At 48.4% G+C, this 26,998-nt stretch overlaps 1 protein-coding gene and 1 pseudogene across 3 annotated transcripts in view; both read left to right on the top strand.

The window, feature by feature from the left end:
* The window catches only part of CORO2B (coronin, actin binding protein, 2B), a 117,575-nt gene extending 104,364 nt beyond the window's left edge, over positions 1-13,211 (top strand). For all 3 annotated transcript variants that reach the window (XM_011940335.1, XM_011940336.1, XM_011940334.1), the window contains exons 8-12: positions 249-345; positions 3,512-3,624; positions 3,951-4,041; positions 4,221-4,360; positions 11,252-13,211. In XM_011940335.1, the coding sequence (XP_011795725.1) occupies positions 249-345; positions 3,512-3,624; positions 3,951-4,041; positions 4,221-4,360; positions 11,252-11,383 (573 nt within the window). In that variant the 3' untranslated portion in view covers positions 11,384-13,211. The remainder of the gene's footprint in view (positions 1-248; positions 346-3,511; positions 3,625-3,950; positions 4,042-4,220; positions 4,361-11,251) is intronic.
* The window catches only part of LOC105510660, a 31,276-nt pseudogene continuing 17,181 nt past the window's right edge, over positions 12,904-26,998 (top strand).

The raw sequence follows: 26,998 nt of genomic DNA, 5'->3' as shown, positions 1-26,998 counted from the left end.
CTTTGTTTGTCAGAAAGGCTGTCTACACACACACACTCACATCAGCCCATCCACCTCCACCTCCACCTGCACCCGCAGTGAGTCCACTGTGGCGCACCCACTAGGAGCCTAGAAGCCAGGTTTCCTTGTTTTTTTTTAACCACCCATGAAGCATAGGGGAGAGCTGTCTTCAGCTGGCTCCTGGGACCAGGCCCTGCTCTGCCCTCCCTACCTGCCACCTTCCTCATCTCCATCTCTCCTGACCCCAGGGTGATGGAAACATCCGGTACTATGAGATCAGCACTGAGAAGCCCTACCTGAGTTACCTCATGGAGTTCCGCTCCCCAGCCCCGCAGAAAGGCCTAGGTAAGGGGCCCCCAGGCTGCCACGGCTGGTGTGCTCGTGCATGGGAGGACATCTGGCCCATGGGTCACCCCCTCCCTTAAATGGAAAATCAGACTCAGAAGGCCACAGCACATGTGCAAGTTGGAACAGAAACTGCAAGAGCTGGCCCTGCTGCAGCTGTCACTGCCCACTGGACCGGTGCTGTCACCCCACCGCGCTCACATCCACCATCAGTAGCAGCTTGCCAGCATGTGCTCTGCGTCTGCACTCCTGATCGCAGATGGGGAGCCTGAAGCCCACAGTGGCTATGACGATGGTGGGAAGTAGTCCAGTAACTAAAGGTCAGAGCGGGGTCTGGGCACAAGTCCCTTCCTGAGCCTCTAGGAAGCCGGGACTCCCAGACCCCAGCAGCAGCTCTGTCTGCCTGATAGGGCAGGAAGAAGTTCCAGGTGTTCCCGTGACTGCAGCCCCAAGCTCCCTAGGCTCTCAGGCAGAAACACAGAGAGGGCTCCGGGACTGACAGGGTGTAGTGAGTGAGAACCCACATTCTCCCACCACTAAAAGTCTTACAACCAATTTTCCACCCTTTCAACTAACCTGGTAATGCATATGATTCAGCAATTCTACATTTGGGGTCCAAATCAGCCAGTGAAACACCTATTTTCAGGGACCTCCCGTTCCCACCTCTGCGGTGATCCTCCTTGGAGCTTGAGTCTAGTTTGCTTTCCTGTGGGTCTGGTATTATGGACAGGGCCCGAGGGCCAGCTTCCATCAGGGCTGAAAGAGCCTGACAGCCCACTCCAGTGACCAACAGCAAAGTGGAAGCCAAGAGATGTCCAAAGTCCTAATCACCATTCCATCAACTTTATCCTTCCCCAACTCTGTCATCCCCACCTCCTTCACTGTCACTCCTGCATCAAATAGTATAAAAATCAGCCTGAACTTTGGAGTCAGCCTGAAAGTTTGGAGTTTGTAAACCTGGGTTTACATTCTGGCTCAGCTGTGCACTTAATCCCTCTAAGTCTCAGTTTCCTCATCTGTAAAATGGGGATAATCAAACCTTCCTTGAACGGCTAATGTAAGGCTTAGAGACCATATGTGCAAGGCACCTGACAGAGCACTTGACTCCTCCTGCTGCTTCACATAGCTGTTCAACAAACAGTTATTGAGTTCCAGTTGTGTACCAGACCTTGTACAAAGACCAGTGGCAAATAGAACATGGCCTTACTCTCATGGGGATCACATTCCACTGAGCAGGAGACAGGCAGTAAACAAATAAGAAAAATGTTGTGTGGGGATGAGTTCTAGGCAGAGAGTCAAATGGTGTACTAGAACAGAGAGTGACTGGGGGCTACTTTACACAGGTGATCAGGGAAGGCCTCTCTGTGATGATATTTTAGGTTGAGCTCTGAAAGATAGGAAGGAAAAAGAGCAGTCCCAGCAGGGGAAATGGTTAGTGCAAAGGCTCAGTGGCCAGAATGAGCCTGACATGTTCTAGGAACAGAAAGGAGGTCAGTGTGGCTGAGCATGGTGTAGACTCTGTGATGTAGCAGGAGATGGGGATAGGGTGTTAGGAGACCGTTGGAGAGGTGGGCAGGGGCTGAATCCATGGGATGCATTAGCCTGGGAAAGCAGTTTGCATTTGATTAGGAAATCATTGTGGGGACAGTTCTTTTTCTTGAGTGGGAGATGAGACAACATGATGTGATCTGAAATGTTAGTTAAGATTGCTCTGGCAGCCAGGTGTGGTGACTTACGCCTGTAATCCTAGCAGTTTGGGAGGCCGAGGCAGGTGGATCACCTGAGGTCAGGAGTTCGAGACCAGCCTGGCCAACATGGTGAAACCCTGTCTCTAAATCCTGTCACTAAAAATACAAAAATTACCTGGGTGTGGTGATACACCCCTGTAATCCTAGCTACTCGGGAGGCTGAGGCAGGAGAATCGCTTGAACCTGGGAGGCAGAGGTTGCAGTGAGCTGAGATCACACCACTGCACTCCAACCTGGGCAACAGAGCCAGACACTGTCAAAAAAAAAAAAAAAATTCTCTGACTTCAGTAGAGAGAATGGATTTGGGAGGGGCAGGAGGAAGGCAGGGCAACCAGTTAGGAAGCAGTTGTAGACTTTTAGGCAAGAGAGGATAATAGGTGAACAGGAGGAAGACAGGGAGAACAGGATGAATCCAGATGTTTAGATAGTAATGTCAGCAGGACTTGCTAAGGTATCAGATATGGAGGGGTGGAGAGGAAAGAAGGAGGAAGGACTCAATGACTCACCTCATCCTCATCCTCCTCACCTGTGACCACTATTGAGCATTTGCTGTGACCTAGGCACTTATTATAGACTCAGACAAATTAAGCAGCTCACCAGAGGCAGGTCTTACCTGCTGAGTAGCAGAGGCAGAACTCAGACCGATTCTGCTGACTCTTAATCCCATTTGGGAAACCATTTCACCCCTTCCCTCCAGCTCCTGGAATTCCTTTATCTGGAAGAGCAGGCTTCCAGCCCGGTGGAGGAGAGGCAGAGCCTTAACTCATATTCACAATACAGGGAAAGAAACTAATGTTGTCTGTGCTCGTCACGGTGCCAGGCAGTTAATGAGTATCTTGGCACATATTCTCCTGACCACCTCATGTGGGGCCACTGTTGTCCTCCTCAAACTAGCCAAGGAACTAGAAGCTCAGAGAGTTGTGACTTGCCAAAGGACTCCCAGATGGAAAGGGGGCAGAGTCAGGATTCAAACCCCGTTGGTCCACCCCTAGATAGAACTGTGCTCCTCGTGCCGCACTGCCCCTCGTCCCCATGATAGATGTTCAGCAGAGGCAGCTGTTAGGGACACGTGGCAAGTGAACCCACACAGGCAACATGTGCACACATTGTTGGTTCTAGGAGACATAGAACAGAACAGCAATCTCAGGCTGCATCCAGACCTCTTCCGATTCTGAGGGGTCCAATTATAAAGCGTGCACTGTGGTGAGGCAGGTCTGGCCCAAAGAGCTTGAGAGGTGACCATCCAGAGACAGAGACTGATTGAAGAAGCCCCGGTCCACCCTCTGCCCTCTGCATGGGCCGTTGCCTCCAAACCTAAGTACATTCCTCAGTTTTTCCCCGGCCCAGAACATCATGGGGTGATGTCACTGAGAGGCAGTTTCTGGTACCCCATGGAGCCACATGTGTGCCTGTTACAGGGGTCATGCCTAAGCACGGGCTGGATGTGTCAGCCTGCGAGGTGTTCCGCTTCTACAAGCTGGTGACTCTCAAGGGCCTCATCGAGCCCATCTCCATGATCGTGCCCCGGAGGGTAAGTGGGGCTGGGCTGGGCTCCGGGAGGGGGGCCTGCATCGCATCCTAGCCTGCTCACCACTGACCATGACCCTGGAGAAACCCAGGTGAGATATGTGCTGTGGACTGGGGTCTTCAAACCCAATTTGGGGTGAGGAGCATTCTCAGACGGGACAGTTGGGTTTGAGTGCAGGCGGGTAGTTCCAGGAGGGAGACACAGTGCAAAGGCATAGCAGCAGGAGAGCAGGTAGCATGATTGGAGATCAGTGAGAAGAGTCTGACTGAAGAGTAGGGGCTTTTCTAGCAGCCCCCCATCTGTCCTCTCTTCTGCTCCTCCCACTGCAGTCAGATTCCTACCAGGAAGACATTTACCCAATGACACCAGGCACGGAGCCAGCACTGACCCCGGATGAATGGCTGGGAGGCATCAACCGAGGTACCACAGCAGGGGACTCCACAGAGCACAGGAGGGCTGCAGCCTTTGCCTTCAGCGCAGCTTGCCCCAGTTCCCCTTGCCTATCCCCCTGCTTGAACTTCCCTTCCACCCAGCCTGCTGGACCATCACCTGACAGCCCATGGGATCATCAGTGAGAGCATTTCCCTTGCCTTCTTTAGATCCCGTGCTGATGTCTTTGAAAGAAGGCTATAAGAAGTCCTCAAAAATGGTATTTAAGGCTCCCATCAAAGAAAAGAAGAGTGTTGTGGTCAACGGAATAGATTTATTAGAAAATGTCCCACCCAGGACAGAGAATGAGGTAAGGAACGTGAGTTATTACCTCCACAGGCCCTAGAAGAACAAGACCTTTACATTTCAATTACAGGCTTCAGGCCTTTAAGCCAGTTCCATTCTGAGACATTTTTCTTTCTGTGACAAATACCATAAGTAGCCTGATGCTGGTTTCTGATGCCTCTGACCCCGATAAATAGAAGCTGGGATGTCTGGAGATATCGGTTCCCCACACCACCCCCACACCTCAAATTCACATTTTCCTACAGAGTTATGCATCTCCTCGTGAATTCATTTCAGAACGTTGCTGTCATTTGGTGTTCCAGAAGTTATAAATTCCCGACTAATAGGGCAAGCCTGGCCTCGTGTATCACAGCCCTGCCTCCCTCACTGGCGTTGCAGCAGTGCTGGGGTCTGACACTTCCAGTCTTTGTGGAAGAGACTGGGTGTTTATGAAGGTGCTCTTTTTTTTTTTTTTTGAGACAGAGTCTCGCTCTATTGCCCAGGCTGGAGTGCAGTGGCACGATCTCGGCTCACTGCAAGCTCCTCCTCCTGGGTTCATGCCATTCTCCTGCCTCAGCCTCCCGAGTAGCTGGGACTACAGGCGCCCGCCACCACACCACTAATTTTTTTGTCTTTTTTTAGTAGAGACGGGGTTTCACCGTGTTAGCCAGGATGGTCTCAATCTCCTGACCTCGTGATCTGCCCACCTTGGCCTCCCAAAGTGCTGGGATTACAGGCGTGAGCCACCGCGCCCGGCCATAAAGGTGCTCTTTGTACCACTTGGAATGGGAGCAAGCTCTTTTGGGGCAGCTCGGCTGGGTCTTGTCCATGTCCTCCAGTGGTATCTCCTTCCAGCCCACACCCCCATTCCCTGATGCCAACATGGTTTAGCTCAGCTGGGTGGGGTTCACAGGATGCCTATTGTGTGCCAGACATAAGGCATGATATAACTGAAATGGAGATGGCTGCATGACCCCACCTGCATTTGAATCCTGGTTTTGCCATTTCCTGGCTGTGACTGAGCAAGTTTACTGATCTTTATAAGTCTATTTCCTTGTGATAAAATAGGGATATGGAATACTATGAGCATTAAAGAGATAATTCATAAGTGTCTAGCACTCTTCCTGGCTCATATTAAGTGCTCAAAGGAAAAGGTCAACTGTATCAGCTATCTACTGCTGTGTAACAAATTACCCTAGAACTTAATGGCCTAAACCCACAAACACTTATGAGCCCACAGTTTCTTTGCATGCCCATGGCTGAAGTCTCTCATGAGGGTACAGTTACACTGTCCACTGGGGCTGGAATCACATCTGAAGGCTCAATCGTGGAAGGATCTACTTCCAAGTTCACTCATGTGGTTGCTGCTGGGATTCATGTCCTCAGGGGCTATTGGACTGAGGGCCTCAGTTCCTCCTTGGGCTGTTGGCTGGAACTTCCCTCAGGTCCCTGCCATGTGGACTCCTCCATAAGGCAGCTCACAACAGGGTGTGTGAGCAGAAGAGCAAGAGAGGGCACCCAAGATGGAAGCCAGTCTTTCTGTCACCTAATCTTGGAAATGGTATCCCACTACTTCTGCCCTATTCTGTTCATTTGAAGCAATCTATTAGGGCCAGCCCATGCTTGAGGAGAGGGAATAACATGGAAGCCATCTTAAATTAGACACCGCCTATACCACCAACTTATGTTATCACTATATTTTTTTTTTTTTTTTTTGAGAAGGAGTCTCACTCTGTTGCCCAGGCTGGAGCTCAGTGGCACAATCTCAGCTCACTGCAACCTCCACCTCCCAGGTTCAAGTGATTCTCCTGCCCCAACCTCCCGAGTAGCTGGGATTACAGGCGTGCACCACCATGCCCAGCTAATTTTTGTATTTTTGGTAGAGATGGGGTTTCACCATGTTTGTGAGGTTGGTCTGGAACTCCTGACCTTAGGTGATCCACCCGCCTTGGCCTCCCAAAGTGCTGGGATTACAGATGTGAGCCACCACGCCTGGCCCATTATCACTATTATTAATAAAAATAAGACCCTTCCTGACCTCTGGGACCTCACAGTCTTAAGGGGGAGATTGGCAGATAACTTGATAATGGCCGTAAAATATGCTTGTATACCATTGTAGAGGGATATTCAGGGCTGGATGAAATGATGTGATAAATGGGATTTGCTTTAAAATAACCCCTGAGGAAAGTAGTGCAGGGGAGGTGGGTGGTAGTAGAGATGAAGTAAGAATGGTCCCACAGGCTGGGCACGGTAGCTCATGCTTGTAATCCCAGCACTTTGGGAGGCCAAGGTGGGTGGATCGCCTGAGGTCAGGAGTTCGAGACCAGCCTGGTCAACATGGTGAAACCCTGTCTCTACTAAAAATACAAAAATTAGCCAGGCATGGTGGTGCATGCCTGCAATCCCAGCTACTCAGGAGGCTGGGGCAGGAGAATCACTTGAACCCAGGAGGCAGAGACTAAAGCTGAGTGATGGGTACTTGGGGGTTCATGGTGCTATACTTTCTATTAATATATATATAACATTTTTCATTTTAAAAATGTTTTAAGTTTTTTCTTGTATTTATTTATCTATGTTTTAGAGACAGGGTCCTGCCCTGTCTCCCAGACTGGAGTGCTGTGGCACGATCATAGCTCACTACAGCCTCAATCTCCTAGGCTCAAGCAATAATCCCACCTTAGACTTCCGAGTAGCTGGGACTAGAGGCGTGTACCACCACGCCCAACTAATTTGATTTTAGACATTTTTGTAGAGACAGGGTCTTACTATATTGCACAGGCTGGTCTTAAACTCCTGGGCTCAAGCAGTCCTTCCACTTTCGCCTCCCAAAGTGCTGGGATTACAGTCATGAGACACTGCGCCCAGCTGTTTTCTTGTTTTTAAAAGAACCCTACTTGTTGAAGATAGAGACACAGGAGTCACTGTGATAGCCCAGGAGGGCAATAACAAGGGCCTGAACTCAGTTCTGGCACTGGGTCTGGAGAAGGCGGGGTTCAGTAGTAGTTAAATCAAACAGTATTTTGCTGTAGATTTGCCTATGTGAATCAGAACTGAGAACCTGGAGGAAAACCTTAAAGGGTCTCAGAGCAGACAAAACAGATGCCACAATCTACACCAAAGTTGTGCATCTTCCTCGCTGGGAAGAAGCTTTCTCAAAACCTGCTGACTCTGGCTTTATCCATAGTTTTAATCATCACAGCAGTTTGGAAGCAGCCAATTAGAAAGTGCGGCTGTCAAAGGTGGACACATTGATCTAAGTGTGAGGAAACAACTCACAGCTTGATGCAGCGGAAAAGACCTACAGTTGTACAACTCAGTAACTTTACTAAAAATTGCTGAATCGTATACTTAAAATGAGTGAATTTTAGGGTGTGTGAATTATACCTCATTAACGTGGTTTTTTTGATAAAAGTGGACCAAAAAACAATGCAAAGAAATGTTGAGAACTTGGAAGACACAAGAGTGTGTAGAGTCATTTAGTGCAAAGGCAAATAGTATGTCATACCTCTGAACAGATGTAACTGGGACTGGTGGTTTGTTAGTTAACAAAAAATATTTTTTTTTAAGTTAGTTAAAGGAGGGAATTGTGGCTGGGCGCAGTGGCTCACGCCTGTAATCCCAGCACTTTGGGAGGCTGAGGCGTGCAGATTGCCTGAGGTTAAGAGTTCGAGACCAGCCTAACCAACACGGTGAAACGCTGTCTCTATTAAAAATACAAAATTAGCCAGGCGTGGTGGCGGCGCACGCCTGTAATCACAGCTACTTGGGAGGCTGAGGCAGGAGAATCACTTGAATCCAGGAGTCTCAAAAAAAAAAAAAAAAAGGGAGAGAATCTTAAAAATGATACATACTTTTTTTTTTTTTTTTTGAGACAGAATCTTGCTCTGTCACCTAGGCTGTGGTACAATGGTGCAATCTTGACTCACTGCAACCTCCACCTCCCAGGTTCAAGCAATTCTTCTGCCTCAGCCTCCCAAGTAGCTGCGACTACAGGCACCCACCACCATGCCCGGCTAATTTTTGTATTTTCAGTAGAGACAAGGGTTCACCATGTTGAGCAGGCTGGTCTCGAACACCTGACCTCAGGTGATCCACCTCCCTCAGCCTCTCAAAGTGCTGGGATTACAGGTGTGAGCCACGGCACCCAGCCGATAGATACATTCGTTTTTGTTGTTGTTGTTGCTTTGTTTTGTTTTGGGATGGAGTCTCACTTTGTTGCCCAGGCTGGAGTGCAGTGGCATGATCTCGGCTCACTGCAACCTCCACCTCCTGGGTTCAAGCAATTCTTTGCTTCAGCCTCCCGAGTAGCTGGGGTTACAGGTGCCTGCCCCCACACCTGGCTAATTTTTATATTTTTGGTAGAGACAGGGTTTCACCATCTTGGCCAGGCTGGTCTTGAACCCTTGACCTCGTGATCCACCCACCTCGGCCTTCTAAAATGCTGAGATTACAGGCATGAGCCACCATGCCTGGTCAATACATTCTTTCAACCATTTATTTTTGTTTTAAACATAAAACATGCCAGGTTCAGTGGCACCCCTCTAGTCCCAGCTACTCAGGAGGCTCAGGTGGGAGGATCACTTGAGCCCAGGAGTTTGAGTCCAGCCTGGGCAACGTGGCAAGACTCTATCCCTAAAAAATAAAAGTAGGCAGGGGTGATGGCTTACACCTGTAATCCCAGCACCTTGGGAGGTTGAGGAGGGTGGATCACTTAAGGCCAAGAATTCAAGACCAGCCTGGTGAAACCCCGTCTCTACTAAAAATACAAAAATTAGCCGGGCGTGGTGGCACACACCTGTAATCTCAGCTACTCCGGAGGCTAAAGCAGAAGAATCCCTTGAACCTGGAGGCGGAGGTTGGAGTGAGCCGAGATCGTGCCACTGCACTCCAGCCTGGGTGACAGAGCAAGACTCTGTCTCAAAAACAAGCAAACAAACAAATAAATAAGTAAATAAATAATAAAAATAAAACATATACATTCATTTAGCATATTTTGATGCAGGACCCAAGACCTTTTCTTCAAGGAGGTCCTCCCTGGTTGGAATCTGCGATGTATTTCACACAAATCACACCTTAACTCCCATTTCCGGTTTCCATTTCTTTTAGGTAGAAAAATAATTTAAAGTCCATCTGAAAGCAAAGTCCTAGTTTTTACAGTGTTTTCCCTCATCTTTTTTTGAGACATTGAGGTATAATTTGCCTATGGTAAAATTCATCCTCTGTAGTGTGTCGGTTTCAGAGTTTTGACAAACACACGCAGTCATGCAGCCACCATCAGCCAAGACATAGAATATTCTCCAGTCTTTTAGGGCTACATCTTCCACACCTAATTCAGCTGCAATTTTTTTTTTTTTTTTTTTTTTTGGCGGAGTCTCGCTCTGTCGCCCGGACTGGAGTGCAGTGGCCAGATCTCAGCTCACTGCAAGCTCCGCCTCCTGGGTTTACGCCATTCTCCTGCCTCAGCCTCCCGAGTAGCTGGGACTACAGGCGCCCGCCACCTTGCCCGGCTAGTTTTTGTATTTTTAGTAGAGACGGGGTTTCACCGTGTTAGCCAGGATGGTCTCGATCTCCTGACCTCGTGATCCGCCCGTCTCGGCCTCCCAAAGTGCTGGGATTACAGGCTTGAGCCACCGTGCCCGGCCTCAGCTGCAATTTTTTTTTAGCATCACCTTTATCAAGATTTTCTAAAGCATTTAATTAAGTTTTTATAGAAATAACAACTCTGTTTTTGTGCTCATTTCATCAATTTTTATCATATTTCATTAAATTATGCAATTACAATAACAACGTAATTCACACCAGAAAGTTTGAGGCCAAACACAATTGACTGTGGGCAACATTCAACTCAGGTGTGCAGGAGCCGCAAGGAGCCTGCTGCTTTCCAGGGCTCAGCGTTTTGTGGACATCTGTCAATATGTTTTACAGGAGAAATGGAGGCAGGTTAAGCTAGAGAGTCGTCGGGGTGAAGATCTGCCAAGATAGCTGTACATGAATCCCTGACCAGTGCAAACTTTGGTATTCTTGTCATAGTTCCTCATCAGTAGGAAAAAAGCTAGATTCCATTCTGCATCCTGAGCCTCCTTAAGAAGAGAACGATACAAAGCATTTTAGAAAGTTCTAAATTATCAACACAAGCCAGGCACGGTAGCTTACACCTATAATCCCAGCACTTTGGGAGGCTGAGGCTTGCGGATCACTTGAGGTCAGGAGTTTGAGACCAGCCTGGCCAACATGGTGAAACCCAGTCTCTACTAAAAATACAAAAGTTAGCCAGGCATGGTGGTGCATGCCTGTAATCCCAGCTACTCGGGAGGCTGAGGCAGGAGAATCGTTTGAACCCAGGAGATGGAGGTTGCAGTGAGCCAAAATCATGCCACCGCACTACAGCCTGGACGACAAAGCGAGACTTTGTCTCAAAAATAAATAAATATGTAAATTATCAATAATAATGTAATACACGTAATAATACATCTACTATTATGTATTATTATACATCTATTATTATATATTATTGTACATCTATTATTATATATTATTCTAGATGTAATAATTAATACATCTATTAATACAATGGTAAAGAAAAGCATTAGGTTAGGACCCAGAAAGGGACAAGCTTGGGATATTTGGAAAACGGGACTGTTTGGTCACTCCTTTTTCAGTGATCCTGAATCAGTTAATGACGCAGATTTTGTTTGTTTCCTGCCTCACAAGGGAAAGTGAGAGCTGTGCACTGAGCTAGAGATGGGAGAGGCGCAGTGGTGATGAGTGGCTGGGGAGAATAAGTGGATCAAGCAGTGGGAGGCCTGGGGGAATGTGAGGGCACGGGCGGTAGGCAACTAGAGACTCACCTGGGAAATCCTTGTCTCACCTGCTCTCTCCTGGGCCCTCCTTGGCCCCCTCCCTTCCTCCACCCCAGCTCCTTCGAATGTTCTTCCGGCAGCAGGATGAGATTCGACGGTTGAAAGAAGAGCTGTCCCAGAAGGACATCCGCATTCGGCAGCTCCAGCTGGAACTGAAAAACTTGCGCAACAGCCCCAAGAACTGTTAGCTCCGCAGCTGGGCTGTTTTCTAAGCCGATCTCTCCGTCGTTTCTACTCGTCCCTTAACTTCTCCCTTACCAGTGACCCCAGAGACAGAGCCAGGACAGGAGAGGGGGCCAGCCTGAGGACCCCCGCCTACCACCTCAAGAACTGGAAGCCAACCTCTGACCTCCTGACCTCATGCTAATAAAAGTCCCCAGCTTCTCCTGGAGACCCCAGCCAGCAGCCCCTTTCCCTGCCACCCCAGGACCCAGGCTTCCCCTCAGTTGGGTGAAGACCACAGACTCTGGGGTTAACGGGGGCTGTATCTCAGTGGACCAAGAAGCAAAGGGGGAAGCGGGATCTCAGCTAGACTTAGAACTTGGACTTCTCCCCTGTGAAGGGGGCTGCCAGGACATCTCAGCACTCCCACCTGGAGCTCTCAGCATCACTGAAGGTACCACAGCGTAAGTGCTGGACTGCAGGCTGCAGTGATCCCTCTTTCGTCCCACCCCCTCTTCCCCCAGCAGCCCCAGAAACCTGCCTCACCCGACGAGGGCAGCGAGCGGCCCGGCTTCTTTCTGTCTCTTCCCTCCCCACCCTCTTGTCTTCAGGGAATTCAGAGGATTGCTCTCCAAGGCCATAATGACCCCTTGCCTTCCCCATGATTCTCTTCAAAGCTCTTGCACACCCTTTTCCCGTTCAATTTGTGAGCCAGGCAGGGTAGGGATTAGTGTCCCCATTTGACAAATGACAGAACTGAGGGTTGCAATGGGGAAGTGACTTATGAAGTCACCCAGCAGGTCGACAATGGACCCACAACCAGGACCCTGGGTGTTCAGACCCCAAGGCCAGGGCCTTTCCCACTGCATCAAGATGCCAATCCCATTATGGGCTTCACCAGTGCCCAAGTCTCTGCGGAGAATGAGAACTGGAAGCCACTGCTACCGTCTACCCAGCACCAGTAGTGCCGATGTGCCACACTGCCCAGTTGAGGCCCCTCACGCTGTGCCCCTAGATCCTTCAGGTCCCCACCCTCGGTTGTCACCACCACCCTCCCCAGGGTACTCCATCTGAGATGAGGCCTCGTCCTCCTGGAAGCTGAGGCTGAGAAGGGTGGAGCTTGGCCCTGGGGAAGGCAGACCAGGGTCTGATGGCTTTAGGGATGCTCTGCGTGTGTCTCAGCACCACTATCTCAGCCACTTTCAGCCTTATGCACGTAGAATGACCACAGCCACTTGCATCCGTATAGCACTTTAAAGTTTCTGCAGTCCTTTGACACATAGGATCTCATTGAGCCTCACATCTACTCCCTTCTGCAGATGAGGAAACCGAGAGAAGTGGCCCAAGGTCACGCAGCTCTGAGATGTCACATTTCATTTGATCTTGTACACATTTTCTTTTATTCCTTCTTTTTTCCTCCTTTCATTTCCCACTACCCGCAAAGAGTTTATAAACACTGTTCTCAGAAGAGTCACAGTTTGGGGTGAGATCTGGAAATCGAGAAATGGGTGTCCACTCTTTTCTTTCATTAGCTAGGATCTACTAGATGCATTATACTCCATACCTGCTTTTCCCGTGGCCGCCCTACGGAAAATCCCATCCACAGAGGCCAGGGCTACCCAAGCCCCTCCAGGTGAGCTGGGCCTTTCCTCTAAGAACCTCCATCCTCCCAGCCAGCTACAGTAGGGCCTCCTCACCCCGTACCCCACAGCTAGACAGTGTCAGCACTCATCTCCTCCTCCCCACATTTCTGGAGCTTTTTTTTTCTTCCCCAATGACCTTTGTGGTCTTCTGTGATTATTTATGCTGCCTCCCAAGGATAGAATTGAAATAAAATGTTTTGAACTTATCAAACCTGGGCATAGTCATCTCATTTAACCCCAGTGGTTCCTGTTCTTGGTCACCATGGTACCTTGATGGTCAGCTCCCCACCCACAGCTCCTTTGCCTTTCTGGAATGACAACCCACGTCTGTACCTACAGATATAATTTCACACTTTCATTTATCTCAGCACTATTGACATTTGGGGCGAATAATTCTTTGCTGTGGGTGCTGCCCTGTACATTGTAAGATATTTAGCAGTATCCCTGGCCTTCAACAATCAGATGTCATAGCAACCCCCATCCAATTGAGACAACCAAAAATGTCCTCACATGTTGCTCAATGTCCCCTGGGGTGTCAGAATCACCTCCCGGTTAAGAACCACTGTTCTACCACTATTCAATAGATGCTGCCCCATGTTGGGGTCTGGGTGAGACCAACACTCTACACTGGAATGGTGCCTTGCAGTGTATCAGGCAGGATTCCACACACTTGACTCCTTTGATCTTCACAGCAGCTCTAAATGGTAGGTCTGATTATTCCTGCTTTCAAGAAAAGCAGTCAGGCCCAAAGTGGTGACATGTTCAAGGTCACTCAGCCAGTGTAGTGGGGGAAATACACAGGGACTGGATCTTCTGAGCCAGAGCCAGAGAAAGTCTGTGTTCCCAGTCCCCAGCCAGACTCAGAGCTGGGCAGAGTCTGTTCTGGGAGGGTGGCCGGGGCCCATTCTGAGACCAGGGATGCTAGACATCCTCACTCTCTCAGTAGTCCAAGTTTATCTTAAATAAGAGTTGTCAGGCTGCAAAGTGAACAGGCACCCGGCAGTGTGGACACCACAGGAAACTCAGAAGAGCCAGAGGAAAGCAGTGTGGGCCTTAGAAAAGGGGTGAGGAGGAAAGGATAAAGGGCTGCAGAGGAACAGTGGGCAGGATCATAGGGAAGGGGTGGTCCAGGCCTGGCCCTGCCCTCAACTAGTTGTGCAACATTGAGTAAGGCTTTTTTTTCTCCCTGGGCCCCATTTTCTCCATCTATAAAATGAGGCAATGGGACAATTTCTAGGGTCCCTTCCTGGTGTGTCATCCTAGGTTTCCATTATACCAGCAGTTGAGAGGATGGGACAAATCCCCAAGACCACCCATTGTCTAGCACGAGTGATAAAAAATAAATAAATAAAATAAAAAAGACATTTATTGGGAAAAGAGAAGCAAAGAATGGCTTCCTACAGGACTTGGGTGCAGAAAATCACTTTTGCTGGGGCTCAGGGAACAGGTGAATAGATAAGGTGATCTGTCTCATATGTACCTCTGTCCCACCTAATCTCCGATTCTGAGCCCAACGGGGCAGCTGTTTATCATTATTTATTATGGTACACTGTCTAAGGTCGGGCTCAAACTTGCTTTCTGTCTCCCCACTAGCCCATTTTCTCAACTGCGTTTGTTGGTTAACTCATTAATTCCCCATTGGCTGGCTGTGTATCCTTAATTTCTTCATATGTTATATATTCCATGCCTAGTCTGTTACACTGGCCCCTCTGCCAGTTACACATTGCCAATTACACTGCCTAGTCCAACACATTGCTTTAATTATCATAATGATGTAGGAGAGCGCCGTTCATGGCTCTTTGAACCTGTCCTCACTGCCATGCTCCCTACCAGGTGTCTGCTCCCTTCTTTTCCCCAAGTAAGGATATCTTAGGCTAAACTTCAGACCCTTCTGTTCTATGGAGATGTCCCTAATGCCTTTACCATCAGCAAGAGTATCCTCCTGCGCGTGCCTACAATTCTTTATCCCACCCTGACACCTAATTGAATTTTCAACTCAGTTTAACACATACCAAGTAGCTGCATCTATTTAGGACCAGGTGCTGGGAACCATGATGTGAGAAAGAACAAGCCCTACTCTTGAGGGGCTCCAGTCAGTGATCTATATATAGACATCGTATCATCCAGCAGGACCTGGAGCCCTTGGAGGCTGGGAAGAGCTTCACCCTAGGCTGGGTTCAGTGTGGAGTGGGCAGTTTGTTCTGGGATTGAACAACTCCTGGGTTGTCTTCCAGCCAGCCTCCTGAGATCCCAAGATGGGCTTGGGCATTTTTAGACTCTCTCCTGGTGCTGGGCAAACATCCCAGACTGCCAGTGGACCGTGCAGAACGTGGCTGCTTCTTCACTGTGGGAAATGACTTCATGTTGAAAACACTCCCACCTCCAGGCCCCCGCCCCCCAGCCTTCCTGCTTGGAAGGGCTGCCGTGATGGGGGCTGCCTGGAGCAGAGGCACTTACCTTGGCCACAGAAAACATTACCAGATCCTTCTCCTCCCCCTGGTCAGCCTGCACAGGGACTGTAGGGCTATGGTGCAGGGAGGGGAAGAGGCCTGCCTGGGATGTTGGCAGAGGCTCCTCATTCTCTGTGTATGTGTGTTTCCTATTTGGGAACAACCTGCAGCCTGTCTTTCCTTGGAATTTTAATTCAGTAACAAGCACAAATGGGTCAGTCTTACTCAGAGAAAGAAGGTGAGTGTCTAGAGATCGGGTGAGAGGAGTTCTAGCAAGCTCCTGTCCCAGAGCCCCTCCCTTGCATCTGGCTTGTCACGCTGCCCAGAATCCCCCCATTAGCACACAGTTTCTTTGGGTTAAGCATTGCTCTTGCCAGAACCATCTCCATGTGCAAATCCCCCTGGGATTGGGATGCAGGTGTGAATCGGGAGAATGGATCCAGTGAAGGGGACATGGGAACAACGAAAGACAGTGGGTCTTGAGTGAGAGGAGGGAGGTAGGGACACTGAGCAGAGATCTTGGATTTCAAGGTCACAGTGATGACAGCAAGATTCAAAGACCAGGAGTTTGTAGAAACTTGAATCCAACCAGCAGGTGGCAGATTATGGCCTTTCTATCAAGCCCATTTTTTCTAAACTGGGTCCCTTTTGCACCTCCCACTCACTCCAGAATTAATGATCCAACCATAGGCACTGAGGCCTCATGGCAAAGCAGACGCACAGAACAGCCAGGAATCAAAGCACCCCAAGTGGAGAAGGGAGGCTTGAAGGAGGGCAGCCCAGAGACCAACTGTTTCCAAGGCACAGCCAGAGGAGGGCACGCACCTCACCTTCCTCCCTCTGGGACTGTGGAGACCCTGCCTGGTCTTCCCTGAAGCACAGGAAAGAGGCTTGGTCTGGGTGTTCTCACCCTACCCAGGCAGCCTCTGACCTGCTCTGTGACCTTGAGCAGTTTCCCTACAGGAACAGTGACAGGGAGGGTCCCTTTCTGCCTGGAGAGTCTGCGTTTGATGAGGCTTGGGCTGAGGGGGTGGTAGAAGGAAGAGCTGGAAAGTGAATGGGGGGCAAAAAACCAGGGGTGGGGGGCAGCAGGTGTCCAGGCCAGACCTCTGCAGCTCAGTCAAGCACAGCCCAGCCCAGCCTGGGGCTTACTGCTCCAGCCCACACAGCCTCCAGGAAGCTCCTGATGAGACAAACAGGACCAGTCGTCCAGGGTCTCTGCTTCCCAGGCATGGGAATAGCCCAGGACACAGAGGAAGAGGCCAGGGCCAGACCCGGGAAGCCCTAAATTTTTGCCCCGGAAGGCTGGACTCCACCCCAGGCCATGCGGAGCTAAGGAAGGGCTTGAATCTGGAGTGGACACCTCCCTCTGGCTGCTTCGGTGGAAGGGATTGGAGGGCAACACAAGCCAGGAAACAGTGGGGGCTGGTGGGTTGTCCGGGTAGGAGATAGGAGTGGCCCAGCCTGGGACAGTAGTTATGGCAGACTTAAGAGAGCTTGCTGGGATAAGAAACTGACCTTGATCCGAGGGGTGGGTGGGAGGAGGGGACAGGGAGGCAACAGGGAAGAGGGAGGAAGAGGAGGACAGGTTAAGAGAACTCTCAGAAATGGAACCAGAACTGGGACAGAGATGACCCACCCCCTGCTGTCTAATGGGGCACTCCCCAAAGATAGGGACCGTGTTCTGTAATCCCCTTGTAAGCCAACAACAGCAATGCTGGCCACAGGTTGCTTAACAAATGTCCTTTGGCTACCTGAGAGAGGAAGGGCTGGTCTTAGAAAGCATGTTGGGTGCGGGGCGAAGTGGCTCATGCCTACAATCCCAGTAATCCTAGCACTTTGGGAAGCCAAGGTGGGAGGATTGCTTGAGGCCAGGAATTCCAGACCAGCCTGGTCAACATCTCTATTGGAAGGAAGGAAGAAAGGAAGGAGAGAGGAAGAAAGAAAAGAGATAGCTTGTTGGGATTTTTTAATCACTGAAAGACCTGGCAGGCCCTAGAGCTTCTTAGCAGTGTGATCCAAGTGATTCTAAATCCCCCACCCACCAGCCATCTCCGATTCTAGCGTATCCCCCACCGGCCTGAAATTCACATAGCTGTCTGAAAGTCATTCATAATAATGAAATAATGAAAACAGCTTATTTTTCTTTGCCTACGGGAATTTTGAGACAGTTTTCATTCAAAATTATTTTATCAAATATTTATCAAATGCCTTTTCTGCATCGAGTATTGTCCTGGGTGCTAGAATAAGATGTAGTTCTTGGTCTCAGAGAGGTTCCAGTCTGGTTTATAATTAAAATTCATATTCGATGCAGAGAGAAATGTCTGGAAGGACTGAGATAATTAGCAGTGATTATCTCAGAGTAACAGGATAAGAGAGGAAGGTATTCTTTAATTTTAAAGACATTTTAAAAGTATGTAAAAGTTTAGGATTTGCCACGACTGTGTCCCTCAGAATGAAATCTCAGGCTTATTCTGTTCAGTTCACCAGGAATGCCACGGCTTTTCCTCCCACATCACCACTGTCCCTTTGGAGGGTAGTTGGATGGGGTGAGCAGACAGGGCTGGCCAGGTGTCACTTCTGTTGGACACTTGACAGGTAGGGTCCTGACCAGAAGGCCCAGCCACCACCAAACAGCCCCACAATGCGAGGCATGCCTCATAGGGATCCCAGCACAGGCCACTGTGGCAGCAGATGCTCAGCCTTTCCCTGATCCTCTTGTTGCTGACTCTGCCCTGCCTACCTGATCCCTCCTGATCTGGTTCCACCCACTGATCTCCTCCCACTCCACCCCAGGGGGCTCCAATCCCTAAACTTGCATAAGGTGAGGTACACTGTCTCTTCACCCATTTTCTTCCCAATCTACCACTTGTGGCATAAACCTTATGACCTGCTTTCTCTGGCATTGTGCCCTTTCTTCTCTTCAAATCGAAAGCCTTGGCCAGGCATGGTGGCTCACACCTGTAATCCCAACACTGGGAGGCCGAGTCAGGAGGATTGCTTAAGCCCAGGAGATTGAAACTAGCCTGGGCAACATAGCAAGACTCCCATATTTACAAAAATGTAAAAAATTTGCCAAGTGTGCTGGTACATGCCTGTTGTCCCAATGACTCAGAAGGCTGAGGCAGGAGGATCCCTTGAGCCCAGGAGGTGGAGGCTGCAGTGAACCCTGATTGCACTCCAGCCTAAGTGACACAGCAGGACCAAGACACTGTCTCAAAAAAAATTAGATAAAAATAAACAAAAGCCTTGGCTTTTAAGACTTCACTGTCTCAGCCATGAATCTTTGCAAATCTATTTAAAAACTCAAAAGCTGGGCACTGACTGTTTATTTATTTGTGTATTCCAGCTATCAGAATCCTCATCCTCCCTCTAGCAATGAAAACTACTGGCTGAGTGGGAGGAGGTACACCAGGAACTGTAGAATCAACTGTGACTACTTCCAAAATCTACCCTCTCCCACTCCTTGCACCACACACGTATATATAAATGGCCAGAGCTATTAAGACCATATGGAATGGAAGAATTTTAATTAATGATAATATGGAACTGGAGAAAAAGTGCCCTTTTGCTAATTTTCTTTTTTTTTTTTTTTTTGAGACGGAGTCTCGCTCTGTCGCCTGGGCTGGAGTGCAGTGGCCGGATCTCAGCTCACTGCAAGCTCTGCCTCCCAGGTTCATGCCATTCTCCCGCCTCAGCCTCCGGAGTAGCTGGGACTACAGGCGCCCGCCACCTCGCCCGGCTAGTTTTTTTGTATTTTTTTAGTAGAGACGGGGTTTCACCGTGTTAGCCAGGATGGTCTTGATCTCCTGACCTCGTGATCCGCCCGTCTTGGCCTCCCAAAGTGCTGGGATTACAGGCTTGAGCCACCGTGCCTGGCCTAATTTTCAATGAACATCTGCTGGACAATGACACTACAGTAGGTGCCAGTGATATAAAACCAACTGAGATATACAAACCACTGGACCTGGGGGCTTGGTTTACAGAAGGATGCAGACATGTAAATCAGTAATTACAATTCAGTGTGATGAGTACTAGATCAGAGCAATCAAAATGCAGAAGACAGAGGACAGACCTTGTGGTGACAGGTCATCTGAGTTCCTAAAGTGAAAGCAGTTTTCTAATCACTTCAAAGAGGAATAACAGCACTGCAGTCAGAGGAACAGCATGTGCAAAGTGAGAGAAAGGAGGCAACTGGCATGTGGGGAGAATCCCAAAGGGCTTTGAGTTTCTGAAGCCAACGAGAAGGCTGGCGAGTAGAACAGTCAGCAAAGGGCCTTATACTCAGGCTATTTACTTGGAATGTACTTTTTATACAATGGAATACCTCAGGAGGTTTTAAAGCATCAGAATGACCAGATGAAATTTGAAACATTTTTTAATAGTGCACACACAATATTTCTCTCTCTCTCTCTCTGTCTCTCTCTCTTTCTCTCTCTGTGTGTGTGTGTGTAAGAGAAAGAGAAAGTGGTGTGTTATACATACAGAGATGCAAAATAAAATATGTTTCTCACTATGGGTTGCAATCAACAAACTTTGAAAGCCACTGGGCTAGAACTTGCTAATGGTGCAAAGTAGAGAATAATTCCCTACAGGATTTCCAGGACAGAGGATTTAACCCAGGTGTGGCTGCCAGGGATGGCTTCCCAGAGGCCGTGGGAACTAGGCCTTAAAGGAGGAAAGGGTGTAGGGAAGGGGACGGGGGAAGGCATGAGGGAAAGGCATGACAGAGGAGCCTTAAGAAGTGGCTCCCAAAGCAGTCCTGCTGGATTCCTCCTTAGCCAGAGCCCTGCCTAACAGCCTCAAGATGGTTATCTTGGGGAGACAACATTTCTGTCTCAACACAGAAAAGCTTCTACTGACAGCTTATCTTTTCCTCCCAGCACTTAGTACAACCTATCTGCCACATTGCTCATGTCTCTTTTGACCTTCTGCACCAGGGCACCAAGTTCATTGTCAAAACAGCTGACTTGACTAACAAGCAAGGGCCATTTTCCATTTTCATAAAGACTCCCAAGAAAGAGAAAATTGAGTGAGCTCAGATTTGGGTTCAAGTTCTTGCTCAAAAGCTCATTCATCCAGTTGTTGCTAGACTATTTCTAAGCCCCACTTTTGCCCATCATAAAATGGGTTAATCATAACTTCCCAGCCTTCCCCCCAAACTTGCAAGCATTAAATTCAATGAGATCTTGGGTGCATCCTAAGTCACAAGGATTGCCAACTGGTTACTTTTCCCATGGGCCAGAAGGCCCAGTTAATGTTGGAGTTCCCGAAGAACAGGCACAGTTTGGCAACCTTGTCATTGCAGTAGAAAAGAAGAGAAGTTATTATTTTATCAGCTGGTCCCAGAGTTCCTTTTAGGGAAGGAAGTGTGTTTGTTTGGGGAAATACCTTGATAGGCCCCTTGGGGGTAAAAGGTGAGGCCCTGAAGACATGAGCTGGGAGGAGAAAAAACAAAGGTCGCCAAATAACTCTGCGTAAGAAATGAACAGGAATCTGGGGATAAGGAAGAACAAAGGAGGGAGGAAAAAAGAAAGCTAAGCAATGTGGTTAGAAACTAAAGCCCTAGTAGGTGGGAAACTGGGGAAGCTCTTAGATATAAGTTTATATTTTAAATTTTCTGGACTGAAGTTTTGCAATCCAACTCTTCTCTCCAATGTAATCCATTCCCCAAACCTCCAATAAATGTCTATGACACAAGCTGCCCTGTGGAAGCAGGGTAGGTAGGCATCAATAAAGAAAGGGCTATGTTCAACTTCTGGGGCAATTCTGGGATACAGGTTTGGCCACAAGACAGCAAATAAGGAAATTTAGAGCCAGAGATGACGCTGAGGAACCTAAGCCCAGGGAATTCACAGAAATCTTGCAGAAGGCATGGGGCTTCCCCTAGATTTTGGGATGGGGTTCAAACCAATCTCATGTAGAGTTGAGGTGTTAGAATTACACCAGTAGATACCTGAAACCACCGGTTTCCAATTTTTGTCTATTATGAGGGTAAACATTTTCTCCAGGTTTCTCTCTGGCTAAAGTCAATATTATTTGGCTATTATTGATTGAACTTCAGTCATAACTTAATAATCAACCAGACAAGAGAGGGTACCTCAACTTCTTACTTCTCTTTTCTGACTGCATTCTGACCAGACTACACTCTGGGTAGTGCTTACCTAACGCAAACAGGTAATTTCTTGATGATAATAATCAATTGCATCTGCATGCTATTTAAAGCTTTTTCACTACCTTATCTGATCAGATGCTGGATCTTCAAAATAACCCTACAAAGCAGGAAAGGCATGGATTCCCCAAGTTAGCAATGAGGAAGCTAAGGTCCAAAGAATCAAACAACTAAATGTGGATTGGGCGTGAGAGTCAATCTCTGATCTCAAGGAATGCTGGAGAGACAAGATAGAAATGCACGAAAAGACAACAGCATTGAAGAAGTAGAAATAAATATAAAAACAAACGTCTTACGGTACAGCACAATTCACTGCTGGAAGAATGATAGAGATCACAGGGCATCCAAAATCAAAGGTAGACCAGTTCTACCTTCTCACAGCCCCACCCACTTCTTTCCATCTTCATGATCATCTCCAAGGCCCTCATTGTCTCCACCCAGATTACCACAACAGCTTCCAGCTTTGTCCCTTTGATTAGTTTTTTTTTTTTTTTTTTTTTTTGAGACCTCGCTTTGTCACCCAGGCTGGAGTGCAGTGGCGTGATCCTGGCTCACTGCAACCTCTGTCTCCCCGGTTCAAGCAATTCTCCTGCCTCAGCCTCCCACATAGCTGGGATTACAGACACCTACCACCACACCTGGCTAAATTTTGTATTTTTAGTAGAGACAGGGTTTCACCGTGTTGGCCAGGCTGGTCTCAAACTCCTGACCTCAAATGATCCATCTGCCTCGGCCTCCCAAAATGTTGGGATTACAGACATGAGCCACCGCACTTAGCCCCTTTCATCACAAGGACACAAAAGTAATTGTTATGATATGCAAATCAAATCACAGTTACTCCCCTACTTAAACCTTTGGTGGTTCCCCATTGCCCTAATGGAAAGTAGAAATTCTTTTTTTTTGAGATTTTTTAACTTCTTTCTTTTTTGGCCTGCTCCTCTAATCTCTGAGACCTCATCTCTTGCCATTTGCTGCCTGAAACTCTCTGTTCCTTATAGACTGTGGTAATAATAAAATAAATACTTGGCCTTTGTTTCTGGTTTTTGGCACAGAGCTCCTAAAAAGCTGGGAATTTCCTGAAAGATAGGAATATCTTTTGTAATTTATTAGGAGCCCCTTTCCATCATACCTGAGTTTATGCTAATGAGGTGAGTTAGGGTAGAGCCTCAGGATGGGACTGGCACCAGAAAGACCAAGTAATTAGAGGATGGAAACTTGGCTGGGCACAGTGGCTCACACCTGTAATCCTAACACTTTGGGAGGCTGAGGTGGACAGATCGCTTGAGCCCAGGGGTTCGAGACCAGTCTGTGCAACATGGCAAAAACCCATTTCTGCAAAAGAATACAAAAATTAGGCCGGGCGCGGTGGCTCACACCTGTAATCCCAGTACTTTGGGAGGCTGAAGCGGGCAGATCACAAGGTCAGGAGATCAAGACCATACTGGCTAACACGGTGAAACTCTGTCTCTACTAAAAACACAAAAAATTAGCCAGGTATAGTGGTAGGCACCTGTAGTCCCAGCTACTCAGGAGGCTGAGGCAGGAGAATGTCATGAACCCAGGAGGCAGAGCTTGCAGTGAGCCAAGATCATGCCACTGCACTCCAGCCTGGGCGGCAGATCGAGACTCTGTCTCAAAAAAAAAAAATAGTTAATCGGGCGTGCTGGTGCATACCCTGTAGTCCTAGCTACTCGGGAGGCTGAGAGATGGGAAGATCGCTTGAGCCCAGGAGGTCAAGGCTGCAGTGAGCTGTGATCATCCAGCCTGGCAACAGAGTGCCACCCTGTAAAAGAGGATGGAAACTTTTCACTGGAATAACATACAAGAAAAAAAAGAGAATGGAAACTTTCAGCCCCACCCACTGACCTCGAAGTGGAGAAGGGGGGCCTGGAGATAGAGCTCTATAAAACTTTTGATACTATTTTTATTTTATTTATTTACTTATTTTGAGACAGAGTCTCACTCTGTTGCCCAGGCTGGAGTGCAGTGGCATGATCTTGGCTCACTGCAACCCCCGCCTCCCGGGTTCAAGCAATTCTCCTGCATCAGCTTCTGTAGTAGCTGGGACTATAGGCACGTGCCACCACGCCCAGCTAATTTTTGAATTTTTACTAGAGACGGGGTTTCACTATGTTGGCCAGGCTGGTCTTGAACTCTTGACCTTAAGTGAACTGTGTGCCTGGGCCTCCCAAATTGCTAGGATTACAGGTGTGAGCCACCACGCCCAGCCTTAATTGTATTTTAAAGACAGGGTCTCACTCTGTCACCCAGGCTGCAGTGCAGTGGCATGATCATAGCTCACTCTTAGCCTCGTTAAACTCTGGGACTCAAGAGATCCTCCCACCTTAGCCTCCTGAGTACCTGGAACTGCAGGTATGTGCCACCACACTAGGTTAATATTTTTACATTTATTTATTTATTTATTTATTTATTTTTGCGATGGAGTTTCGCTCTTGGTGCCCAGGCTGGAGTGCGATGGCTTGATCTCAACTCACCACAACCTCCACCTCAAGTGATTCTCCTGCCTCCGCCTCCCAAGTAGCTGGGATTACAGGCATGCGCCACCACACCCGGCTAATTTTTTGTATTTTTAGTGAGATGGGTTTTCTCCATGTTGGTCAGGCTGGTCTCGAACTCCCAGCCTTAGGTAATCTGCTCACCTCAGCCTCCCAAAGTTTTGGGATTACAGGCATGAGCCACTGCGCCCGGCCTACCTTTATTTTTGTATGGAGACAGGGTCTCACTGTGTTGCCCAGGTTGGTCTTGAACTCCTTGCCTCAAGTGAACCTCCCATCTTGACCTCATAAAGTGCTGGGATTACAAGCATGAGCCACTGCTCTATACACCTTTTTATTTTTTTGAGATGAAGTCTCGCTCTGTCATCCAGGCTGGAGTACAGTGGCACAATCTCAGCTCACTGCAACCTCCACCTCCCAGGCTCAAGAGTTTCTAATGCCTCAGCCTTCCGAGTAGCTGGGATTATGGGCGCCCGCCATCATGCCCAGCTAATTTTTGTATTTTTAGTAGAGACAGCATTTTGCCATGTTGGCCAGGCTGGTCTTGAACTCCCAACCTCAAGTGATCTGCCTGCCTCAGCCTCCTAAAGTGCTGGGATTACAGGTGTGAACCACCTCGCCTGGCCTCTATACAACTTTTGAACGGGAAGCTTCTGAGAGCTTCTGAGTTGGTGAATGCACCCCACCTACCCAAGGCCAGAAGCTCCTGCACTCAGGACTCTCGCAGACCTGGCCTATGTACCTTTTCATCTGGCTGTTCATTTGTATGCTTTAGGATATCCTTTATAATAAAAACTTAACTGTAAGTAAAGTGCCTTTCTGAGTTCTACAAGCCATTCTAGCAAATTAACAAACCTGAGGAGGGGTTCATGGGAACCCCTGATTTACAGCCAGTTGGTCAGAAGTACAGGTGGTCTGAGATTTGGGACTGGAGTCTGAAGTGGGGGCAGTCTTGTGCAACTGAGCCCTGACGCTGTGGGGTTCACACTAATTCTGGGTAGGTAGTGTCAGAATTGAATTGAATTGCTGAGTGCCCAGCTGGTGTCGGGGAATTGGTTGGTGTCAAAAAACATCCCAGACAGACCTTTTTGTTTTGGTTTGTTTCTCTGATTTCCTGAGCTGTGTCCAGGGACTGTCTTGCCTCCTAGTCTTCGTATAGCGCATTCCTTCTGCATGGATCACCTGCCTACTCTCTTGGTCTGGCGAATTTCATCTCATCTTTCAGGTCTCAGGTTCAATGCCACCTCCCAAGAAACATCCTTTACATCACTAGAATAGTCAGAACCTACACCCTGGTAATCCCATAGCATCCTCGATTTCCCCATCCCAACACACATCACACTTCACCGTTGTTACTGATATAATTGTCTGTCTTCCCCAAGAGTGAAGGCAGTTCTGTAAGCCATTGAGAGATGGACCATGTCTGTCTTGTTCACCTATTGTATCCAGCATCTGGCACAGTGCCTAGTAGGTCATAGGCACTCAATAAGTATGTATTGAGTTCAGAATGAATGAATAAATGAATGTTGTAGGAATTCAGAAGAAACAAGAGATTAGTATAGACTGAGGAAAGAGGTAGGCTAGGACTTGAATAACAAGTAGAGGAGCTTCCACCATCACCTAATACATCAGGGACAAACCACGGCTTCCTACCTCCAACCCAGGAGGCAACTACAAAAACAGAAAGAGCATTGAACTACAAGACAGAAGAGCAGGCTCCAGTCCTGCCTCTGTGCCTCAGTGTGTAACTTTGAACATATCATTCAATTTCTGAGCCTGAGTTTCCTCGTCTGTAAAATGAAGCCTCTATAACCCACCTAGAGGGGTTTCTCTGAGGTTTGGTGAGGTCCTGAATGTGGTAGACCCCCACACAAAATAGATCTGACCAGATGTGTGTGGATTTATTTTCAGCCACACAGCCTCTGTCTCTGAGATTTCCCAAAGCACTGGCTGAAAGCCCACCTGAGAAAAGCCTGCATCTGTCAACCCAGCTTCCTTGACCTAAGCATACTCATTCTGCCCAGGCTTATGTGCCATGTTGTCCCTCTTCCCCAGCACCAGCACGCAGCACCCAAAGCCTCCCTCACACCGAAGAGAACCACGCTCTGAAGACTACCACCTGCAAGAGCTGAAGACTTGAAGGCATTTACCTCCCACAAGGGAGGTAACATACTTTCTTCTATCTATTTCTGAGTAAAGAATATTTTCAGGGCTGGGTGCAGTGGTTCACATTTGTAATCCCAGCACTTTGGGGGTCCAAAGTGGGCAGATCACCTGAGGTCAGGAGTTTGAGACCAGCCTGGCCAACATGGTAAAACCCCACCTCTACTAAAAATTCAAAAATTAGCCAAGTGTGGTGGTGCATGCCTGTAATCTCAGCTACTTGGGAGGCTGAGGCAGGAGAATCGTTTGAACCTGGGAGGTACGGGTTGCAGTGAGTCGAGATCGCGCCACTGCGCTCCAGCCTGGCTGACAGAGTGAGACTGTCTCAAAAAAAAAAAACAAAAATTTCAAAATTAAATTCTCCAGAATTTTAACTCTCCACTTTAATTCCTGGTGTCAGACAGCAGGACCCCCAAGTTCCCCTTGGGAGGCCAAGGTAGGTGGATCACTTGAGGCCAGGAGTTCAAGACCAGCCTGCCCAACATGGCAAAACCCCGTCTCTACCAAAAATACAAAAATTAGCCAGGCGTGGTGGCTCATGCCTGTAGTTTCAGCTACTCAGGAGGCTGAGGGTTGAGGCAGGAGAATCGCCTGAACCCAGGAGGTGGAGGTTGCAGTGAGCTAAGATAGTGCCACTGTACTCCAGCCTGGGTAACAGAGTGAGACTCCATCTCAACAAGAGAAAAAAAAAAAAAAA

Source organism: Colobus angolensis, unplaced genomic scaffold, assembly GCF_000951035.1.
Source record: "Colobus angolensis palliatus isolate OR3802 unplaced genomic scaffold, Cang.pa_1.0 Scaffold19, whole genome shotgun sequence".
Lineage (NCBI taxonomy): Eukaryota > Metazoa > Chordata > Mammalia > Primates > Cercopithecidae > Colobus > Colobus angolensis.
Note: the sequence above shows the minus strand (reverse complement) of the source record. Positions and strands in the feature narration are given on the sequence as shown.